This window comes from Ambystoma mexicanum, chromosome 4p (genome assembly GCF_040938575.1).
Source record: "Ambystoma mexicanum isolate Mex_15411 chromosome 4p, UKY_AmexF1_1, whole genome shotgun sequence".
Taxonomy (NCBI): Eukaryota; Metazoa; Chordata; class Amphibia; order Caudata; family Ambystomatidae; genus Ambystoma; species Ambystoma mexicanum.
Window position 1 is genome coordinate 848,747,524 of NC_090927.1, and position 18,341 is coordinate 848,765,864.

The following is an 18,341-nucleotide window of genomic DNA, read 5'->3' on the forward strand; positions in this document are numbered from 1 at the left end:
ACCATATGAAATAAAGCTGGGGCTGTGACCATTTCAGTCTCCCTGTGTTTCTTTAGATTTATTTCAGTTAGCATTACTTTTCATGCTGGTAACTGTAGGCTTTCAATCAGAATGGGGAAAATAAAGCTACAGCTGTAATTGTGTGTGTGCGAGTGTGCGAAGAATCTGTGAGATTACCAGCTTGCAAGAAAAAATGTATATCTAGCAGTAGGTATTGCTGTTTGTGGTAAAACTGAATTAATTTTTTATTTGAAGATACAGAGTTGTCTGTTTTAAGGCTGTAGTGCCACAATTGTATTAAAGATTAACATGGAATTTGCTGTGATCTGGAGGGGCCCAGATCTGTGTGTCCCAATACAGGAATCCAAGCTCTAACAGCAGCTTTGCATTAAGGTAAATGTGGAAAAGTAGTAGCTGCACTGGATTCTGGCGCTTGTACACTTACATTTATAAAACTAAACAGGAATGTAAAATGACATGCGTTATCAACACCAGGACTTAAGACCTGATTTGAGAGTTCTGTTTCAACCTATGTTCAACAAAACAAGCACACAAATTAAGTAATTGGCTAAAAAAAGTGGGCAGTGGTTTGTATGTATATTTCGAGGGGATTGGGTCCTCCAACGTATTTCATATCTATGACCATAATCGCCACAGCTGTGCTGCTTCGGAAAATCTTTTGGTGTCCTGTGTTGATGATGTCCATACGCTGTCCTCGAGGGCCTCCGTCGGGCCGAAGTCATCGGATGTTATAAGTAGGACGCACGATGCCCATAGCCTCAGTTCTGTTTTTTCCACGAACGTGTTCGCTTCGGAGATCTCGGTGCACCTCGATTCTATTGAATCCTGTTCTTTCGGTTCTTCGAACCTGTTTCTTCATTGCTACTTGTATGATGTCTTCGGCTTCTTCCACCCCGCGGTCTGGGTTTAAGAAGTGTCGGGTGTGCGGGTCCAAGATGTCGCTGACAGATACGTACAACGCTTGCCTCTGGTGCCTCGGAGAGGACCATGATACGGACGACTGTGTCGACTGTCAAACGCGCATATTGAAGGCCTTGCAGGAGCGTAAGAAGATGCTTTTCCGTCGGTAAGGTGGCCAAGCCCCGGAAGTCGCGTTCCACTGGTCGATTCGAGGAGCGACTCTGCATCGTTGTCGTGAGTCTGGGGGTTCTCGGTCTGGGAGTCGGTCCCGCCATTCCTCTGCCTCTTCGAGGCACTCCAGGATGCGCCGTCACAGGTCGCCTTCCCCGTCCTCTTCCGAGGACTTCGCCCATCGGCGGGTTGCTTGTCCCAACAAGCATTCCACTCCTGAGGAATGGGATTCCTTCCGAAAGGAGATGTTGGTGATTTTTCTGTCGCAATGCTCCGGTCCGTCCACGCCGTCTGAGGACGCCGGTCGTTACCGTGCTAGAGACACCGCTCATCCGCCTTCGGGCTCGAGCAATCGTCGCAACCACCGCCTTCGAGGTCCCGGTCGGACAAGGATGGTCACTCTAGACATGCCCATTCCAGGTCCCGGTCCTCGACGCCCTCGAGACCGCGAGAACCTGTGAAGTCTTCGAGGAAGACATCGACGACTGACTCTCTCGAGGCCCTGCCCCCGAGGAAGTCGTCGACGCCATCGGTGCCCAGGCTGTCGAGAGACACGCTTGGGGCTCCGCCCTCGAGGCCTGTGTCGACGCCGTCGAAGCTGTCGGCGCCGCGCTCGACGTCGACGCCGATTCCATCAACGCCTTTCGAGGTGGCTTTGTCGGAGGTGCCCCGTGGCACGGTGGCACCCCCCAGGAAGGCGCTGGCCAAGGCTAAACATGTCTTTGTGCCTTTTTCTGTACCCTCCTTCCAGCCTCTGGATTATATTTCTGAGGTGGATGAGGAAGGTGAGGTTCCTGCAGGGGTTCCTGATGACATTGTTTCTGGTCATAGTCAACTTGAGGACCTGCGTCAGTCGCTGCACAACGCCAGTGGTCTAGACACCTTTCTGGAGGTGGAGTTTGGTAGGCCGGAGCCTGGCACGCATGCAGACTCCTCATACCGGCGCCTCATGTCGAGGGTCACGGATTACCTGGGGTGGTCTGCCCCCCTCGGGATTTTCAGCAGGATGACTTGATTGATATCCTGGACCAAAGTCCTCCAACTGACCCAGTGCTGCCATTCCATATGGCCTTGCAGCGAAGGGTGGCAGCGGTTTGGACCTCTCCGGAGAGACTCCCGGCAGTGAGCAAGTCCTTGCCGAAGAAATATCATCCAGCCAGTGGCGACCCCTGCTACTTGACCACGCACCCTACTCTGGAGCGTGGTGGTGCAGGCGGCTACGGCCCCAGCAAAGCTGGTGTCATACCCTCCTGATAGGGACGACAAACGTTTTGACGGCTGGGCGAAGAAGGTATTTTCTTCTGGGGGTATGGCGCTTCAGGCTGCCAACTCCGTTTGTGCCTTGTCTCGTTTCACGCACACTCTGTGGAACTGTATTTCCCTAGCGGCTGATCATATTCCCGAAGGGGAGGAACGGGATGGTTTCCTTGCTATTGTGCAGGATGGCAAGGATGCCATGTGTGAATCCGTTCAGTCGGGTCTGGACATGGTTGATTGCGTCAGCCGGTCCATTGCGGCGAGCACCGTAATACGCAGGCTTGCGTGGTTGCGGAAGTCGGGTTTTGCTCCTTATGTGCAAGCCCACCTCCTCAACATGCCCTTTGATGGTGAAAAAATATAATATAACAATGTAGATAATAAGAAACTGAAACTACCAGAAATGAACTGCTAATTAGCCGTAGGAAGATAGATGTGGGGGCAGTTTGATCCATCTACCTATTGTACTCTCTCCCTCTCTCTTTCTTTTCTGATAATAGAAACTTGGACCGCAAGCACGGGAAATGACCGCAGGAACTAGACTGAATAAATTAACCAAAATAAAATTTTGCAAAGACAGGTATGTCCGTCTCCCTTCTAGACTCACCATAATCATCTGGACGATAAACCACATTAACGGAGTAAATAGATTTTCCTGTTTTTCTATGTAGATCTAGGTCCGGCTTAAGCCTCTTGTACTCGATACCGAACCTGACCAAATAGAGGACTACAGGCGAAGCTTCAATTGAACACGGAATAGTGGACAAGGTCCGAAGGGTGAGTGACCGGTTGTCGCTCATGTTAAGAATGCTTAAAACATCAGACAGGTCTCAAGTAAAAAACATGTCTATCCGCTTCCGTTGCCTCTTACCACGGCTTTATATCCAGTTTGTAGTTAATAACCAGATGTACCGTAGAGTAAACTCCCGATGACAGAGCCTTTGCTCTATGTGGATCAATTGCCATGATTTAACAATGGTTAAGTGCAGTATGCAGTAAAAGAGGGGGTCACTAATATGCCTACTCTTGTTTTTTGTGTCTTGCTGCTCCTCAATAGGTGGTGGATCGTGACCTTCCCTTCTGAAACTAACGACGAAGGCCCTTAAAAATTCGACCAAGAAAAATTAAATTGAAATTTGAAAGTCGATAATATAAAACTGTTTTTTTAGAGATTGATTTTATGAGAAATAATCACTACCAAATTAGAGATAATTGCATAGGGTACACCTATCCTTTTAGCAAGCCCCTGATGAATTTCCTTAACAATCATTGATAGTTGCACATTATATGGAAAGAAACATGTTGGGCAATAGATGTGTATGTTTTGAATGTAATTTTTATAAGATTTTTGTGAGTGAGTGAGCATGAGAACAAGTGAGTTGTGTGAAAATATGTACGACCGTGTGTGAAACACTATACAACACAATATGCTTTCACAAGCCTCTCCTAATTAAAACCACGAAGTGTTTTAGAAATAAGGATTGAAGGTGTTACCTACGACATAGTGATCGACTTTTTAGAGATTAACTGATACTGTTTATGAATTAGGCAGCTATTGCACATTTGCGGTGTTATTAATAATGTATGTATCTTTTTGTACATTGGAATAATAAAATTTGTTTACATTTATAAGTAAATTCGTACTAAATTAATTCTTTGTTAATATAGAGCAAAGTAGGAAACAGTATAAAATAGGGACCACCCAGAGTGAGCAGCTATGAGTAGTACTAGCTGTGTTGTTTTACAATAATGAAGGGTTAACCCCTTGAACTTGAGGGTATGCTAGTGCTATATATCCCTTTATCTCCTTATATTGTTTGAATGAACATCTTTTTGGCAGCAAGGGTGACGAGTGTCTTGAGAGGTTGCAGACCTCCAAAGCTGGAGCGAAGTTGTTGGGCGCTGCAGTTCGCCAACCTCTGCCTTTTCGTCCTAGGGGACAGCAATGGAGGGGAGGTTCCTTTCGATATTACTCGTCCTTTAGTAAATCGAGAGGAGCTGCAAGTCAAAGCGGAAACCGTAGGAGTGCCAGAGGTGGAAAACAAGGTACTCGAGGTGCCAAGGCCGCGTGAGCAGTTGCCTCTTTGCCCTCAGGCACTGCCGCAGCCGCTTCAGCTCATTCATGAGGCCCATGCTTCTCCGGTTGGGGGAAGGCTGGCGCAGCATCTGGTAGAATGGCGTGCCATTACTTCAGATGTGTGGGTTCTGGAGATCATAGCCCATGGCTACTGTCTTCCTTTCCGGCAGAGGCCTCACGACAATCCACCAGGGAATCTTTCTTTGAAGAGTCCGGATCCGCTCCTCGCGCAGGAAATTCAATCCCTGCTGGAGAAAGGCGCCATAGAACTGGTGTCTGTTGCGGAGAGGAACAAGGGATGGTATTCCCCCTTATTTTTTGATTCTAAAGAAAGACGGGGGATTGAGACCCATCATGGACTTGCGCGGTTTGAACAAGCTCCTCAGGAAGGACACGTTCAAGATGGTTACTCTTTCTCAAGTCCTCCAGGCCCTTCAACTTCAGGACTGGTTGGTGTCTCTCGACCTCAATGGCGCTTATTTTCATGTGCCGATCCATCCCAAGCACAAGAAGTACCTGAGGTTCGCGGTTGGCGACTCGCACTTTCAGTTTCGGGTCCTGCCGTTCTGATTGACCTCTGCCCCGAGGGTCTTTACCAAGCTCATGGTGGTGGTGGCAGCGTATCTCAGGAAAGGGGGGGGATTCACGTCTACCCCTACCTGGACGATTGGTTGATCAGGGCGCTCTCTCCCGAGCAAGTCCTGGATCATCTGTCTGTCACCTGCCACTCCCTTCACAAGCTGGCCTTCTCCCGCAACTTAAAGAAGTCCCACTTGACGCCAACTCAGCGGCTCCAGTACATCGGAGCAGTGCTCAACACGTCCCTGGGGCAGTGTTTTCCTCCCCAGGTGAGGGCTCACCACATTCAGCAGATGGTTCACAAGTTTCAACATGCCCAGAGTCTTCCAGTTTTTGAGTTCTTGAGGTTGCTCGGCCTCATGGCATCCTGCATTCTTCTGGTGCCAGAGGCCAGGTTGCAGATGAGATCTCTGCAATGGGCTCTCAAGCGCCAGTTGTCACAGTCCTCCGGCAGGATGTCGGACCCCGTTCAGGTGCCACCCTCGGTCGCCCAGAACCTTCTGTGGTGGGCCATCGAAGGCAATCTGATGGGGGGGCTAAGTGTTGGCTATGCTGGCCGGAGGTGACGATCGTGACGGACGCGCCCCTCACGGGATGGGGAGCTCATGCCAACGAGCTGACAGTCAGCGGTTGTTGGTCTCCGTCGGAGTACAGACTCCATATCAATCTGTCGGAGCTGAGGGCCGTAAGGCTTGCCCTGAAGGCTTTTCTGACGACTGTGCAAGGAAACAATGTCCTGATTCTGACAGACAACACAGTGGCCATGCACTACCTCAACAAAAAGGGAGGGGGCGGGCAGGGTCACTTCCTCTGTGCAGGGAGGCGATGCAGCTCTGGTTCTGGGCCATCCAGCAGGAAAGTTTTGATCCCAGCAGTTCATCTGGCAGGAGACAAAAACGAGACGGCGGACGCTCTGAGCAGGCAGAGCGCGATCTCTCACGAGTGGGAGTTGACTCAGGAGACTCTCCTGGAGATCTTCGCACTTTGGGGGACCCCTCAAGTGGATCTATTCGCCTCCAGTGTCAACCGGAAGTGCGAGAGGTTCTGCTTGCGGGAATTTCCTCCAAGAGGAGCTTTAGGAGACGTGTTCGTGGTGGAGTGGTCCATCCCACTGCTGTACGTGTTTCCTCCAGTGCCTGCCATCCCGCAAGTGTTGCGGAGGTTACGGAGGTTCGGTTCCCGGATGATCCTCATTGCTCCGGCATGGGCCCGGAGGACGTGGTACCCGGACCTTCTCGACTTGTCCATCTGCCCTCCACATCGTCTTCCCTTGTTAGGGAGAATTCTCTGTTTAGGCTGAATATCCTAACCTAGTGAGTCCCCCAGCAGCTTTGCTGGATTTTTGGGGTTTATTTTTTCTCCTGCCAAGAGTGAGACTCTCTTACCCTCACTCTTGGGCATGATTTGAGTTGAGTGTGTTTCTTTGACTCTAGATGTGTTTATTGGGCTATGGGGTCTTTTACTCCATAGGGCTTCATGTGTTTTTGTGATGTGTTACACAGCACCCTCAGTGCAGTAACACAGGGGTGTCATAGTGTCCCCCCACTATAGACTCCATACCCTGGGACTGGCTACTGTCTCCCAGGGCATGTAAAGTCACCATTGGCTTTACTAGTCCCAAATTATTAACAGAAACCAGTAGAAACCATCATATTGTGGACGTACTGGTCGGGGCAATTTGATTGCCCCGGGGTCTGTTAGTCGAGGGGGCACGTCTCTGTCCCCCCTGACCGAGTTTTGGCTGGTGGCAGTGGATACTACTTTTTATATTCGACCACAAATATTTTCCTATGGGATTTTCCCATTGTTCGAGGCTACCAACTTTAATTATTTAATTCCTATAGCCTCGAACATACCGCCGGTTTATTTATTTAATATTAATTCTCCGGTTGGGATTTTTTGCCAGAACTCGGTTCTAAAATGGCGTTTGTGTTCGCTTCTGTGACTCCAACCCAAGTTGAGCCCTTTGTTCCATTTTTTTGGCAGGCTTCTCCACAGAAGCTTCCAAAAGTGATGCCACTCTGTCTGGGTATCACAGGGGGTGTGGGAGGAGGTTTAGGCACCCTGGACTGAGTTACCTTGGTAACTCAAGTCACATTCTTGTGTGATTGGCTGGCTCACCACTTAGCATGTTTGATTGACAGCTAGGCTGAGTGAATGGGGGTATGCAGCATAAAAGCAGGGCTTTGGGGACTGGAACTTGAGAAGTCGCCACAGGACCTAAGAATCCGACGAGGGAGAAGCTGAGCCGACCTGCTACGACGACACCACCGGTGGAGCCCTGCTGAACCGTCTCACCACTTTTCCCAACGACAGAGGAGATCTCCAGCCCGGAGAGTCGTCTTCCTTCGACTGGTAGGGATAACCAGTCTGCTTCCTTTTTCGCTTCCTGGAACATCTCGTGGCCGCCTTGCCTGTGCCAAGCACCCCGGCAACCGGGATACCACATTTTACCACTACCGCGAATCGAAGAGTAGTACCTTTAACCCGAAAACTCTGCAGCTGGTTTCTTCCCTGGCAGTGCAACGACCTACATCTTTCCTCCGCGTCGAGATCTTCTATTCCTCTGGACGACGCCGCGACTTGCACCCGCTGCCAAGAACAACTGCCCCCGCTGGAGGATCCTTTCCACATAAGGTACCGTGTTCCGCCTGGCCTCCCTTGCAGCCGACTGTACGGGGTAGATTTAGCCCCTGGCTTTCGAACCTGGGTTAGCCTGGGACACCCTGGCTAAACGTTTCTGAGCCTAACTAAAACCTTTCTGAACTCCCTGCAAGACCTTTTTTAGCCTGTTGTCATTGTGTGATCTTGGGTGCATTTGTGCTCTGCTCTCCAAGAGTGGGCCCAGCCTATGGACTTTGGCTCACAAGTAACTTTTGACTTTCCTGCCATGCTTAAGAGTTCCTAAGCATTAGTGTGGTGTATCTTCCTACATTCTGCCTTTTTCCCTCCCTTTTTCGTTAACTTATTGGAGTGCCATCAATAGTTAAGCGCTCATCTCTGTCTGGAAATAAGTGGCGTTAACTAAGACTTGTCTGATAAGGAATAAGGGATGTAAATATAATAATAGTAACTGTGTTGAGAGTGATTTACAATAATAGTGCTGGAGTGTTTCAATTAGTGTGTTTTAAAATAAATAATTATATACCTTGATACGAAAGCTCTGGTCAGTGTTTGCTAGTGCTATTGTGTCTGAGTGCCTATTGTGTATACTTTGCATACTGCCTAACTCTTCTTGAGGGAAGTCTGACTGCTCAGCCACAGCCTCAGCCAGGTAAATCTGGGTGGTACAGACTGCTACCAAGTGGGTTTACTGCTAACACCTGTAGTCCTAAATCTTTTGCAGTGTTCCCAAAGGGAACTGCACAGGGTTTTGCCTAACATCCCTACCGAGGTGATCTGCTCTCACGGGAGGGGGGGGGGTCAGGTTCTCCACCCAGAGGTCAGATCCCTCAACCTTCACGCTTGGCTTCTGAAAGGTTGAGGTATAAGGATTGGGACCTCCATGAAGACGTGATGGAGGTGTTGCTTTCGGGCAGGCGGCAAGCAACTAAGTCCCTGTACTGTTGCTGTTGGAGAAAGTTTGCCTACTGGTGCAGGGTTAAGAATGTGGATCCTTTTTCATGTGACATTCCTGTGTTTCTGCCTTTTTTGCTTTCTTTAGCCCACAGGGGCCTGCAAGTGGGTACCATTAAAGGTTACCTGGTGGCACTGTCCATATTTAGGCGCTTGTCTGAGGAGTGTTCTTATTTTAAAATTCCATTAATTTCTCAGTTTCTAAAAGGGCTTACTAATGTGTTCCCTCCGTCACCTTTCCAGGTGCCAGGTTGGATTTGAACCTTGTGCTCAAGTTTCTGATGGGTGCTCCATTTGAGCCTTTACATTCTTGTCCTTTGAGACTGTTGACCCAGAAAACTGTATTTTTAGTTGTGGTCACTTCCGCTCGCAGAGTGAGTGAGTTACAGGCACTTTCAGTTAAGCCACCCTTCACTGTGTTTCATAAGGACAGGGTTGTTCTTAGAGTTCGTCCTTCCTTTCTTCCGAAGGTTGTGTCGGAATTTCATTTAAGCCAGAAGGTTATTCTTCCGGCATTTTATCCTCCTCCACATCCTGGTAAGGAAGAGGAGAGGCTCCATAGGCTGGATCCTAGGAGAGCTTTAAGATTCTACATTTCTCGCATTTCCTGGGTCAGAGTGGACGATCAGCTCTTTATTGGTTACGCTGCAAGGCGCTTGGGACACGCTGTGACTAAGCAGACTTTGTCTAGATGGGTTATCTTGGCAATTTCTGAATGTTACCGCCTGGCGGGTAAGGACCCTCCGGTAGGCTTACGGGCCCATTCGACTAGGGGTATGGCTGCCTCTACTTCTCTGCAGAGGGGTGTTCCTATTCGTAACATCTGTGAAGCAGCCACTTGGGCTTCGCTCCATACTTTTGTATGTCTCTACACCCTAGATTGTTCCCATGGGCAGGATCTGGCCTTTGGCAAGGCGATCCTTTACTCTGCAATTTGATTGGGCAGTCTAAATGTGTATATTTTAAATTCTTTTCCCACCTCCTTACATTGGTACTGCTTTGGGAGTCTGTCATAGATATGGAATATGTCGGAGGACCCAATCCCCTCGAAGAAGTTACTCTTACCTGGTAACGTTCTTTCGATGCGATGGTCCGATGACGTATTCCATATGGCTCCCTCCCTGCCTTCCCTGCTGCAGAATTTCTTATGCGATTGCAGCTTACGTTTCCGCAAGGCTTTCTGTGGTCATACTGGCAGAAGATTGGTGCCACACGTTCTGGGAAAAAACTACAACTGAGGCTACGGGCGTCGTGTGTCCTACTTATAACATCGGCTCGACGGAGGCCCTCGAGGACAGCATATCGACGTCATTGACGCAGAAGCCGAAAGATTTTCCGAAGCAGCATAGCTGTGGTGATTACGGTCATAGATATGGAATACGTTGTCGGACCATCCCATCGAAAGAAAGTTACCAGGTAAGAGAGTAACTTGTTCATTTTGATGGTATCCGGTCATTTTTCCGAAAACTTATTTTCGAAACACCCTTTTGTCAAACATTTTGCCAAAAAATGTTTTATCGAATTTATTTTTTTTTATTTTATGTATTTTCTTTTGGTTTCAGAAGTAAAAAAGTGTAAGAAAATGGGGGATTGGGGGTAACCCTCCCATTTCAAAAATAAAATTTTAAAAAATGAACATTCGAAAAACATTTTTTTGCCAAAATTGTGTCGAGAAAATGGCATTCGAAAATATGCCATTCGAAAAAGTCACTAAACCTATTTTGATATGTGTAGGATTTATATATTTTAAACTTAGTAACTAAGTAACAAAGCACTGTACAAAGCAGGGTGGTGAATACAGGGAGAGAATTTTGAGGAGAGCGATGGGATGGGAGAACCATTATTAGGGTTATTCTCCTTTGGCTATGTAAACAAACTGGGAGATGTACAGAGATCTGTGGGGAACCTATATGCTTATGTTCAAATTCTGGCTGGGTATTTTCAGCCTTTCAATACTGGGTTGAAACATTCCAATAGATGTCGGGTCACCAACAGTATATGCGATATGCTGGCACTGAGTAAAACACATGTTATACCATTGCAAAATAAATCTCATAACTGTAATTTTAAACAGTTGTCATCCTGGAGCCCTGTATATGTTTGAGAGAGCTGTGCATGCAAACCTGACATGACCCATTGGTCATGCACCAGAATGACTTGCATGATTCCTGCTGGGAGAGGCAGCAATCCTGTTTGCTGCTCTGGGATACTTCCTTCTTCACAAATAGGTGATGGGCGCCAAGAACCCCACCCATTATAAATAAGTCTCCCTTCGCTACAACCATACTCTTTGCTGAAATAGTTTATATAACTGTTCATATATTATCTGGTTGGGTTATTATATTATCCGTGCCCATTTCAAGTCATCGCTATTAAACTGTTATTTTTAGCACTGTGATTTACATTTTTGTATATAACTTCACATAATTTCCACACGTTTATTTTTTTCAATCTTGCAAATTATTTTGAAGTAGAAACCTTAAAGGGTAGTCAACAAAGTAGGCTTTAGCTTACTTTTCCTTGGCTGAATTCTGTGACCTGGCATGTGAGCAATTTGCATGAATTAGGGATATGCTAAACTGGCAATGGATTTACATTTTTTGACAAAGCAGAACATGGTATATGCTGAAGTTTTTTAAAATCGTATAACACATTGTTTATTATTATGGTATTTATTGAGCACTTAACTAGCTTTGAGAAGCAACAGAGCGCTTTACAAAGGTATACACCAATAAAGATGCATAACAGAGCGCTTTTTAGTGGTAACAGAACATATATACAGCAGGAGTTAGGATACAGAGGGGAACAGAGGAGGGGTACAGCTGCACAGGGTGGCAGGTAGCATTCAGTGAGTCAGGAGATTGTGGGGTGATGTGATGGCCTGGGTGTTGAAATACTTCTTAGATTGTTTTTGCACTTGCAGCCCCAAAATAAACAAATAACCCTTGTGGAAATCCTGGCTCCAGATACAGGCGCACCATCCAACAAAGGCAAAAGATGTACAATTTCCAGCCAGAGAGGGAAACAGTTTTTTTTCTTCCATCGTAAAAAGCAAATGTGCATCTTTAATTTAAGGTGCACAAAGTTACAGAGGGACAACAAAAGAGTAACGTTGAGAGGCATTTTGTAATAATACACACACATTATCAAAATGTCCCGAAAGGAAGTTTTCTGCAATCCTGAAAAGTAGGTAAACTAAACGCTGCAATGCACGTGTTACTGAGGCATCCTTCAAAGTTGCTAATTTGATGAAAAACGAATGTACTTTTATAGATGGTGCAATTGTGAGGGGTGCAGTGACTCCCGTGACTGAGCCTGTTGTAAGAGATTTTAAAACTGTCCTCAATTTGTCTGCCATGTCCGGTGTGCAGATGCGTGCAGACCCTATGGCAAGGAGGGTATCTGCACTATCAGCCAATTTGATTGCCCATCTCTTCAAAGCTGCCTTTTTCAGACATGAACTTACTGAAATCAAAACTTTGGTCCCATCTGACCGCGCCTGAGTGCTGTTTGTTTCAAGCTACACACCAGGTTACTGAGCACTGGTGTCAGCATGCAGTGTCCGCCTTCACATTAAATGGCTCGATTGGTTTCCTACATTCTGATATGATTGACATTTTTAGGAGACCTTGTTAATCAAAAAATTATGAAATTAAGATGTTTTTGAAGTTTTATTATGGTAAATGCATATGTTCCTCATTTCTGTAGAAATCTTGGTACAAATTCTCATACTCGTGGCATCATCACCCCAGTAACTTGCGTCAATAGTGCCCGCCTATTGGCCATTAACTGCAAGTAGCTCTTGCCAACATAAAGGCGGGAAGACACTTGCTCTAATATGAGCCTAGAATAGAGCGATCTGACCCAATGAATACAATAGTCATTTTAACAGATTTATGAATTTTCGTAAACAACCAGAAAATAATCTTCAAGATAATATTGCTTCTGTCTTGATGAATTGAATATAAATTCATTTTTTATGGATTCCCTTTGCACCATATATTTGCTCAGTTGATATCGCTAATAATTCCCTGTAAGACTTCCTGAACCTGTGAATACAATCCTTAGTAGATATATAAAATGTAAAAAACCTAAAAATTGCTTGGGCCCAAGTGGTGTGATATTAGAAATACTGATCCTTAAATGATTGCATATAAATCCTTTGCCTTATGGGAATTGGTAACCAATGCAGAACATTGGAGCTAGAGTACACTGATATAACACTGAAGAAGAGGATACGATTGAATCCCTACCTAGATGTGTCAATGGAACCCTAATGTAGAAATCCCTTTTGAAGATGGCCTCAACCATGCTTATTTTTGAACTAGGACTTGCATGTCTGTATACACAAGTGCTTTCATGGTGTAAGACCTTCCATTTTAATACGCAACCCATTTAATGAGTAAACCGTTTGTCAAAACTTCATGTTTTATTTGACCAAAGTGTGCACTAAACCAGCCTGCCCTATCAATATACTTATGTAGACAAACTCTCTCTTGCCCTTTATTTATTTGCCTTAGGCTTTGCTTTGTTGGCCCTGGACATGCCAACCTCCGCTCCATCTGATCTTCAGCCTCAGCCTGTTCTGTCAATGATGCAATTGTTCGGGTGGGATGACATGGTCTGCCCTCAGCTGGTTTCTAGATATCTAAGCCATCTTCTAGAAAACAGGTAAGAAATCAAAATGGTCTTTCAAAATATTTCTTGTGCAAGATATCCTTAATGTTCTGAAGTAGCCCAAAGGATGTGCAGAATGCATCAGCAGTTAGTCATTGGAAAATGCATGTCCATGTATCTTGTGTGAACTCCCACTATTAACACTTGGATATCCAGGCTCTGCAAATGTCTGTAAGAGTACAGATTTTTCTTCTTTCCTTCGTACAAGCCCTAAAACAGTGTAAATTATAAATGGGTGCTGAGAGTTGATAGGTGTACATCTGTTTGCAGTTCATCCTCCGAACAGCAAGCAGCATGACTGATTACTGCTCTTCGGATTAACAAATTACCTTCTTGCTAATTGTTTCAGGAAATCCGTGGTCTGTGACACAGCACGCTGGTATTCTTTAGGAAAAAGTTGCTGATGTACACCTTTGGATCTTCTGGTGTCACTTTTAGCAAAGGAATGTGACACTGTAAAACCGTACTCTGTGCCGGAAGTAGGATTGGTAAAACTAAAGGGTAGAGTGCAGTGCTTCCACCCAGATTACAGTGGTGACTGACTATGAAAGACCTGGCTCAAATCAAAAAGTGACACATGTATAACTAGTGTTGTGAAGGAGATGGTCCTATCCCATCCCCCCTAGCCACTGCCAAAGAGAATACATTTCATTGCATCCATGATGGGAGATGCCGCCTCCACCACTGTAAGGGTAAGAGCTCTATAACATAACAAAGTAGGCTAATAATGGCACCCATGCCTCAGCATTAGGACTCCATTTTGTACCAGGCCTAAAGGCCATCTTTTTCCTAGGCTCAAACTCCACCACTCTGTGAGGCTGCGGCATTGGAACCCCAGCCTCTCTCACAAAGGGACCAAGCCATCAACACACCAGACCGGCTCTGTCTTGTTTCCACGGAAGTTCATTTAGCCACTGTTCTTTCAATGTTGCAATTACTGAATATCGTGTCTCAAAGAATGCAGAGAACGTGGGACTGAAACGGGCCCCAACACAAATGCCTATCCATCTCTACTAAACTGCCCGTGCCCTTCACCCACCCACCCACCCTGCCAGAGCCCACCGGTCATGACCCCCCAGTTCCTTTCATGTTGATAAACATCTAACCCCCTTGCCTTGGCCATTCCAGAACACTGACCATAGACCTAATCTAGAGTAGCAATATATTCTCTCAAAAGCAACACATCTGTTCGTATCATGAGGCACCAGGGAAGGTAGGTGATAGATCAAGCCCCCCAGGAGAGACACTTGTGTGCTGGGGACGGCAGTATCAATGAAGCCCTGAATGTGGAGGTCGGCTTGTTAATATATTATCCCCTCTGTTCAAAAGACCCCCTTGCATGTGATGTTCAGGTATCTGCCATTATTCATGATTTGTCAGTTCCTGTTGTTTAGCTTAGATTAGTTAGAAATGTAACACCCGCCGACCTGTCCTTCACTGTAGAGATGAGCCCAGCTGACCCACGTGCACCAAGATCGACTGGGAAACAGCCATTTATGGTCTGGCATCCCATATAGAGCTGGCCCTTCCATAGGTCCCCCACCAAACAATAACGCAATATCTGTCTTAGTTCAAATCATCATCAGTGATGCGTTAACCCTTTTTAATTTGCTGCCCATGTAATTTTTGGCAGAGAGCTCTCAGGCAGCAGAGTTCTTTGCTGCCATTTTATGTATTATATAAAACGTTATCCTTGCAAAAATATCCCTTAGTCTCATTCCCACATGGGGTGTGTTATACTATTTTATTATTATTGGGACACGTGTATTAGGAGTGTGCCTTCACTAGGAAGGCCTGTAAATGGTATAATACACCCGCTGAAAATAAATTCCAAACATTTACAATACAGTGCAGTGGCAACGGAAGCAGAAAAACCCAACTACATATATTTTTTATGCCCACAAAATGGGAAACTAGACATTAAAACATTTGATATGCCGTCACTAAGGACCTATCAGAGAAACACTTCATCATTGAAATGTGATACTGTTGCAGGTTATTGGTAATTTCCTCATCTGTCGTCCCTAGCTTCAGGGGCTGTATCAGTCTGTTTACTTGCGCTGATCTTGAATTTCCAGAGGACCATGGGCCAACTCTACATTAGAAATGGCATTTCATACACATGTTGTGAATTTCAGCAATTGCAAGCTTGGAGTCTGCAGGCATCAACGAGACTGCATGATTGCATGATCAATTTCATAATTAAACAGCATTGTCGAGGATTATCCCTTTACTGTGGTACATTGGCAGAGTGGGGCTGCAGGAGGCCGTGGCAGTCTGTGTGGCTGCGGCGTGGTGCGTGTGTCGACTGTCAGTTGCTGGTTCTGGATGCTTATGTGGCTGAGGAGTCGAGTCACCCTATGGGAGGCTACCTGATGCTGCAGTGACAAGCGTGTATATTGTAGATGACCGGTGGGAGGGAGGTCTACGTCCAGTTGAATACACTGGGCCACTCATTGAAGAGCACCAAAGTATTTACAGACATTGTCTGAATCGAATAAATAATGCAATTTCATAACATGAAGTTATTAACTGCCATGAAAGGCATTAATCATGCAAAGTCTAAAAAGGCAATGACGTCCTTAACAGGGAATCAATGGCATGGAAGGCTACGCAGGGTATTGGAGGTTTTAACAGGGAAAGATTCTCCCAGTGAGCCACATTGTGGGAATCTGTGCATTAGATAATTGATATGACGGTCAAACCTATGAGACCCACTAGGACCCCCCCACCCCCACTTCCTTGTCAAATCTGTAAAGAATCTCTGATCTATGTACCGAGATTTTGATTTCAACGCTCGAAGACTGTGCCCCAGACTTGTTTGCTCAAGCAGATATAAACACTTTTCAAGTAAACCTCCACAAACCCATGAGAACATTTGCTCAGCTGCAAATTGAAATACAAAAGTTAGTGGCAAACAGGACAGAATATAGTCAATGGCTACCCCTTTCATAGACGCCTGGTGGTGCACCTATACTACAGTGAGGCTAGATTTGCATGTGCTAGCCCAAAGATCACAGAGAGGTCAGATATGTCATAATGTATCCAAAAGTGGATACATTGAGGCCTTTTTTCACAGAGTCAAGGCGGTAGATCCATTGTTGTTAGAGTATGCATAGCATCAGGTCGCAGTTACTGCAGCGGAATGGATTTTGTGCTGTTTGTAAGATAAACCAGAACATGTCGTTGTGGCTGTTTTTTTGCCTTCGGTAGGTCACCCACTACAGTGTCTTCTTTTCCCTTAGTGTTAAGGTTATGATCAAATTTTAAAACACTTATCTCATTTTAAACCCTTTAGGTAAACTAAGCCCCTGCATCAGTTGTCTACCTTCATATTACTATCAGTGTCCACGACAGTTCGGTACCCTCAGAAAACCTGCCTGTTCATCGCAGTACCTGTTGTGTTCCATTCTCTTCAGAACCAGAGACACCTATTTTACGTGTCGACAATGATTACGTACCGCTGCCTATGCACCAGTACATGAAATTGCACTTGTGTTTGCTACTAACCCACACAAATGTATCCCTTATTTTCACTTGTGTTCTATGCTATTTGTGTTACATAGGCTCTTGCCTATTTTTAAATGTTCATTTAGTCATCAATTAAACTTTGTTTTATGACATATCATACCTCTCTGTGATCTTGGGGCTAGCACATGCAAATCTAGCCTCACCGTAGTATAGGTGCACCTCCTGTGCATCTATGAAAGGGGTAGCCGTTGACTCTATATTCTGTCCTGACCATCTCCACTTACCATCCAGAGTCAGGGTCCCTTGCCCCCTTATATATTTCAACTGTGTTTGGCAAAGGCATTGAGACAGCACTTGTGGATATTGGGGAAGAATGGCTGTTGAGGGACGATAAAGTACTGTTTTGGCTCTGCTTTACCATTCTGCTTCCTTTGACACCCTGGACCATGGTAGCATCAGACCCAGTCTGATTTGGTAGCAATGGTGTCACAATAGTGTTGAGTTTGATCTTTTGTGCCATGACCCATCAGAATAGCCTCAGCAAAGGAATTTGCAGTTGTGCTCCTTTGGCGCAGACCAATTAACTACGGTTTGCTATTTTCGACACACAGCCGTAGCATATGTGATACAAGAGGCCATCACGGGCCCCACAGAAAACAAATACTCAATGCATGGGAGAAAAGGCCATGGGCGCCTTAATCAAAACTCTACATAAGAATATATACAGTATATGCAAGATAATGGGACCCCTTCCTTAAGACAAAGCATAATTATTTAATTGGCATAATGGCTGTGACTACACTCTGCACCGAGCACAGCAGTTACTGCACGAGACCACAGACAATCTTGCTTACAATCCTTGAATGGGGAGCAACCATGGCCGTTCTAGGACACCTTCACCTGACACCAGTGGGCAACTGAGGGGTATGAGCCTGGGCTTCATGACCAGAAGGCCCACTATGAGCCTGACGACCCCACATCCACTATCTGGGGAGGTGAATTTAGGAAGACTACACTTTAGTCTCCTTCTCTCTACTAACATTTTCAAAGGGGTCCTATGAACATCCACCATCATAACAAGCTTTTGCAATTGGAAACAAGTTGCTGCACCATTGTTATTACACTTCATCAACTGATCATGACAAATTGGAAACCATTGCAGAAACTCTTTTTACACAACTTGATATCCACCAGCTACAATCCGAGAATCACTTAAGGAGTTGGTGGGAGGGTTAAAAAAGGCAGTAACACAGCCAGCTCCTGGCAATACCAATGTTTGGGCTTTTGTGTAGGCATAGGAAAGGCACTTGTCACTCACTGCCATAGTGTTATTAACAGGTTATTGATGGTAGCAGGCGCAAAATGGTGCAAGTACCTGGCATTTAATAACTGTGACTGTCAAATGCCGAATACTTATACACAAGCCAAAACTGTTGGCTTTGCCGATCTTTGTTTTTAACACGACTTCAATGAAGGACATGCATAGTGCCTATAACGACAAGTGGCTGAAAGCAGACCTGGCTAAAACCTTTTTATTACACCAGTAGCGTGTTGCGGGAGGTCAGAAGGAGGAAACAGAAAATTATGCACCATACTCGCATGTATTATATTG

General features: G+C 45.7%; 1 protein-coding gene across 1 annotated transcript in view; it reads left to right on the plus strand.

Annotated features, from left to right (window-relative positions):
• Window positions 1–18,341, plus strand: part of MMS22L (MMS22 like, DNA repair protein) — a 1,233,593-nt gene that overhangs the window by 824,818 nt on the left and 390,434 nt on the right. Inside the window, exon 15 of the mRNA XM_069606412.1 lies at window positions 13,102–13,252. Coding sequence (XP_069462513.1) covers window positions 13,102–13,252 — 151 coding nt within the window. The remainder of the gene's footprint in view (window positions 1–13,101; window positions 13,253–18,341) is intronic.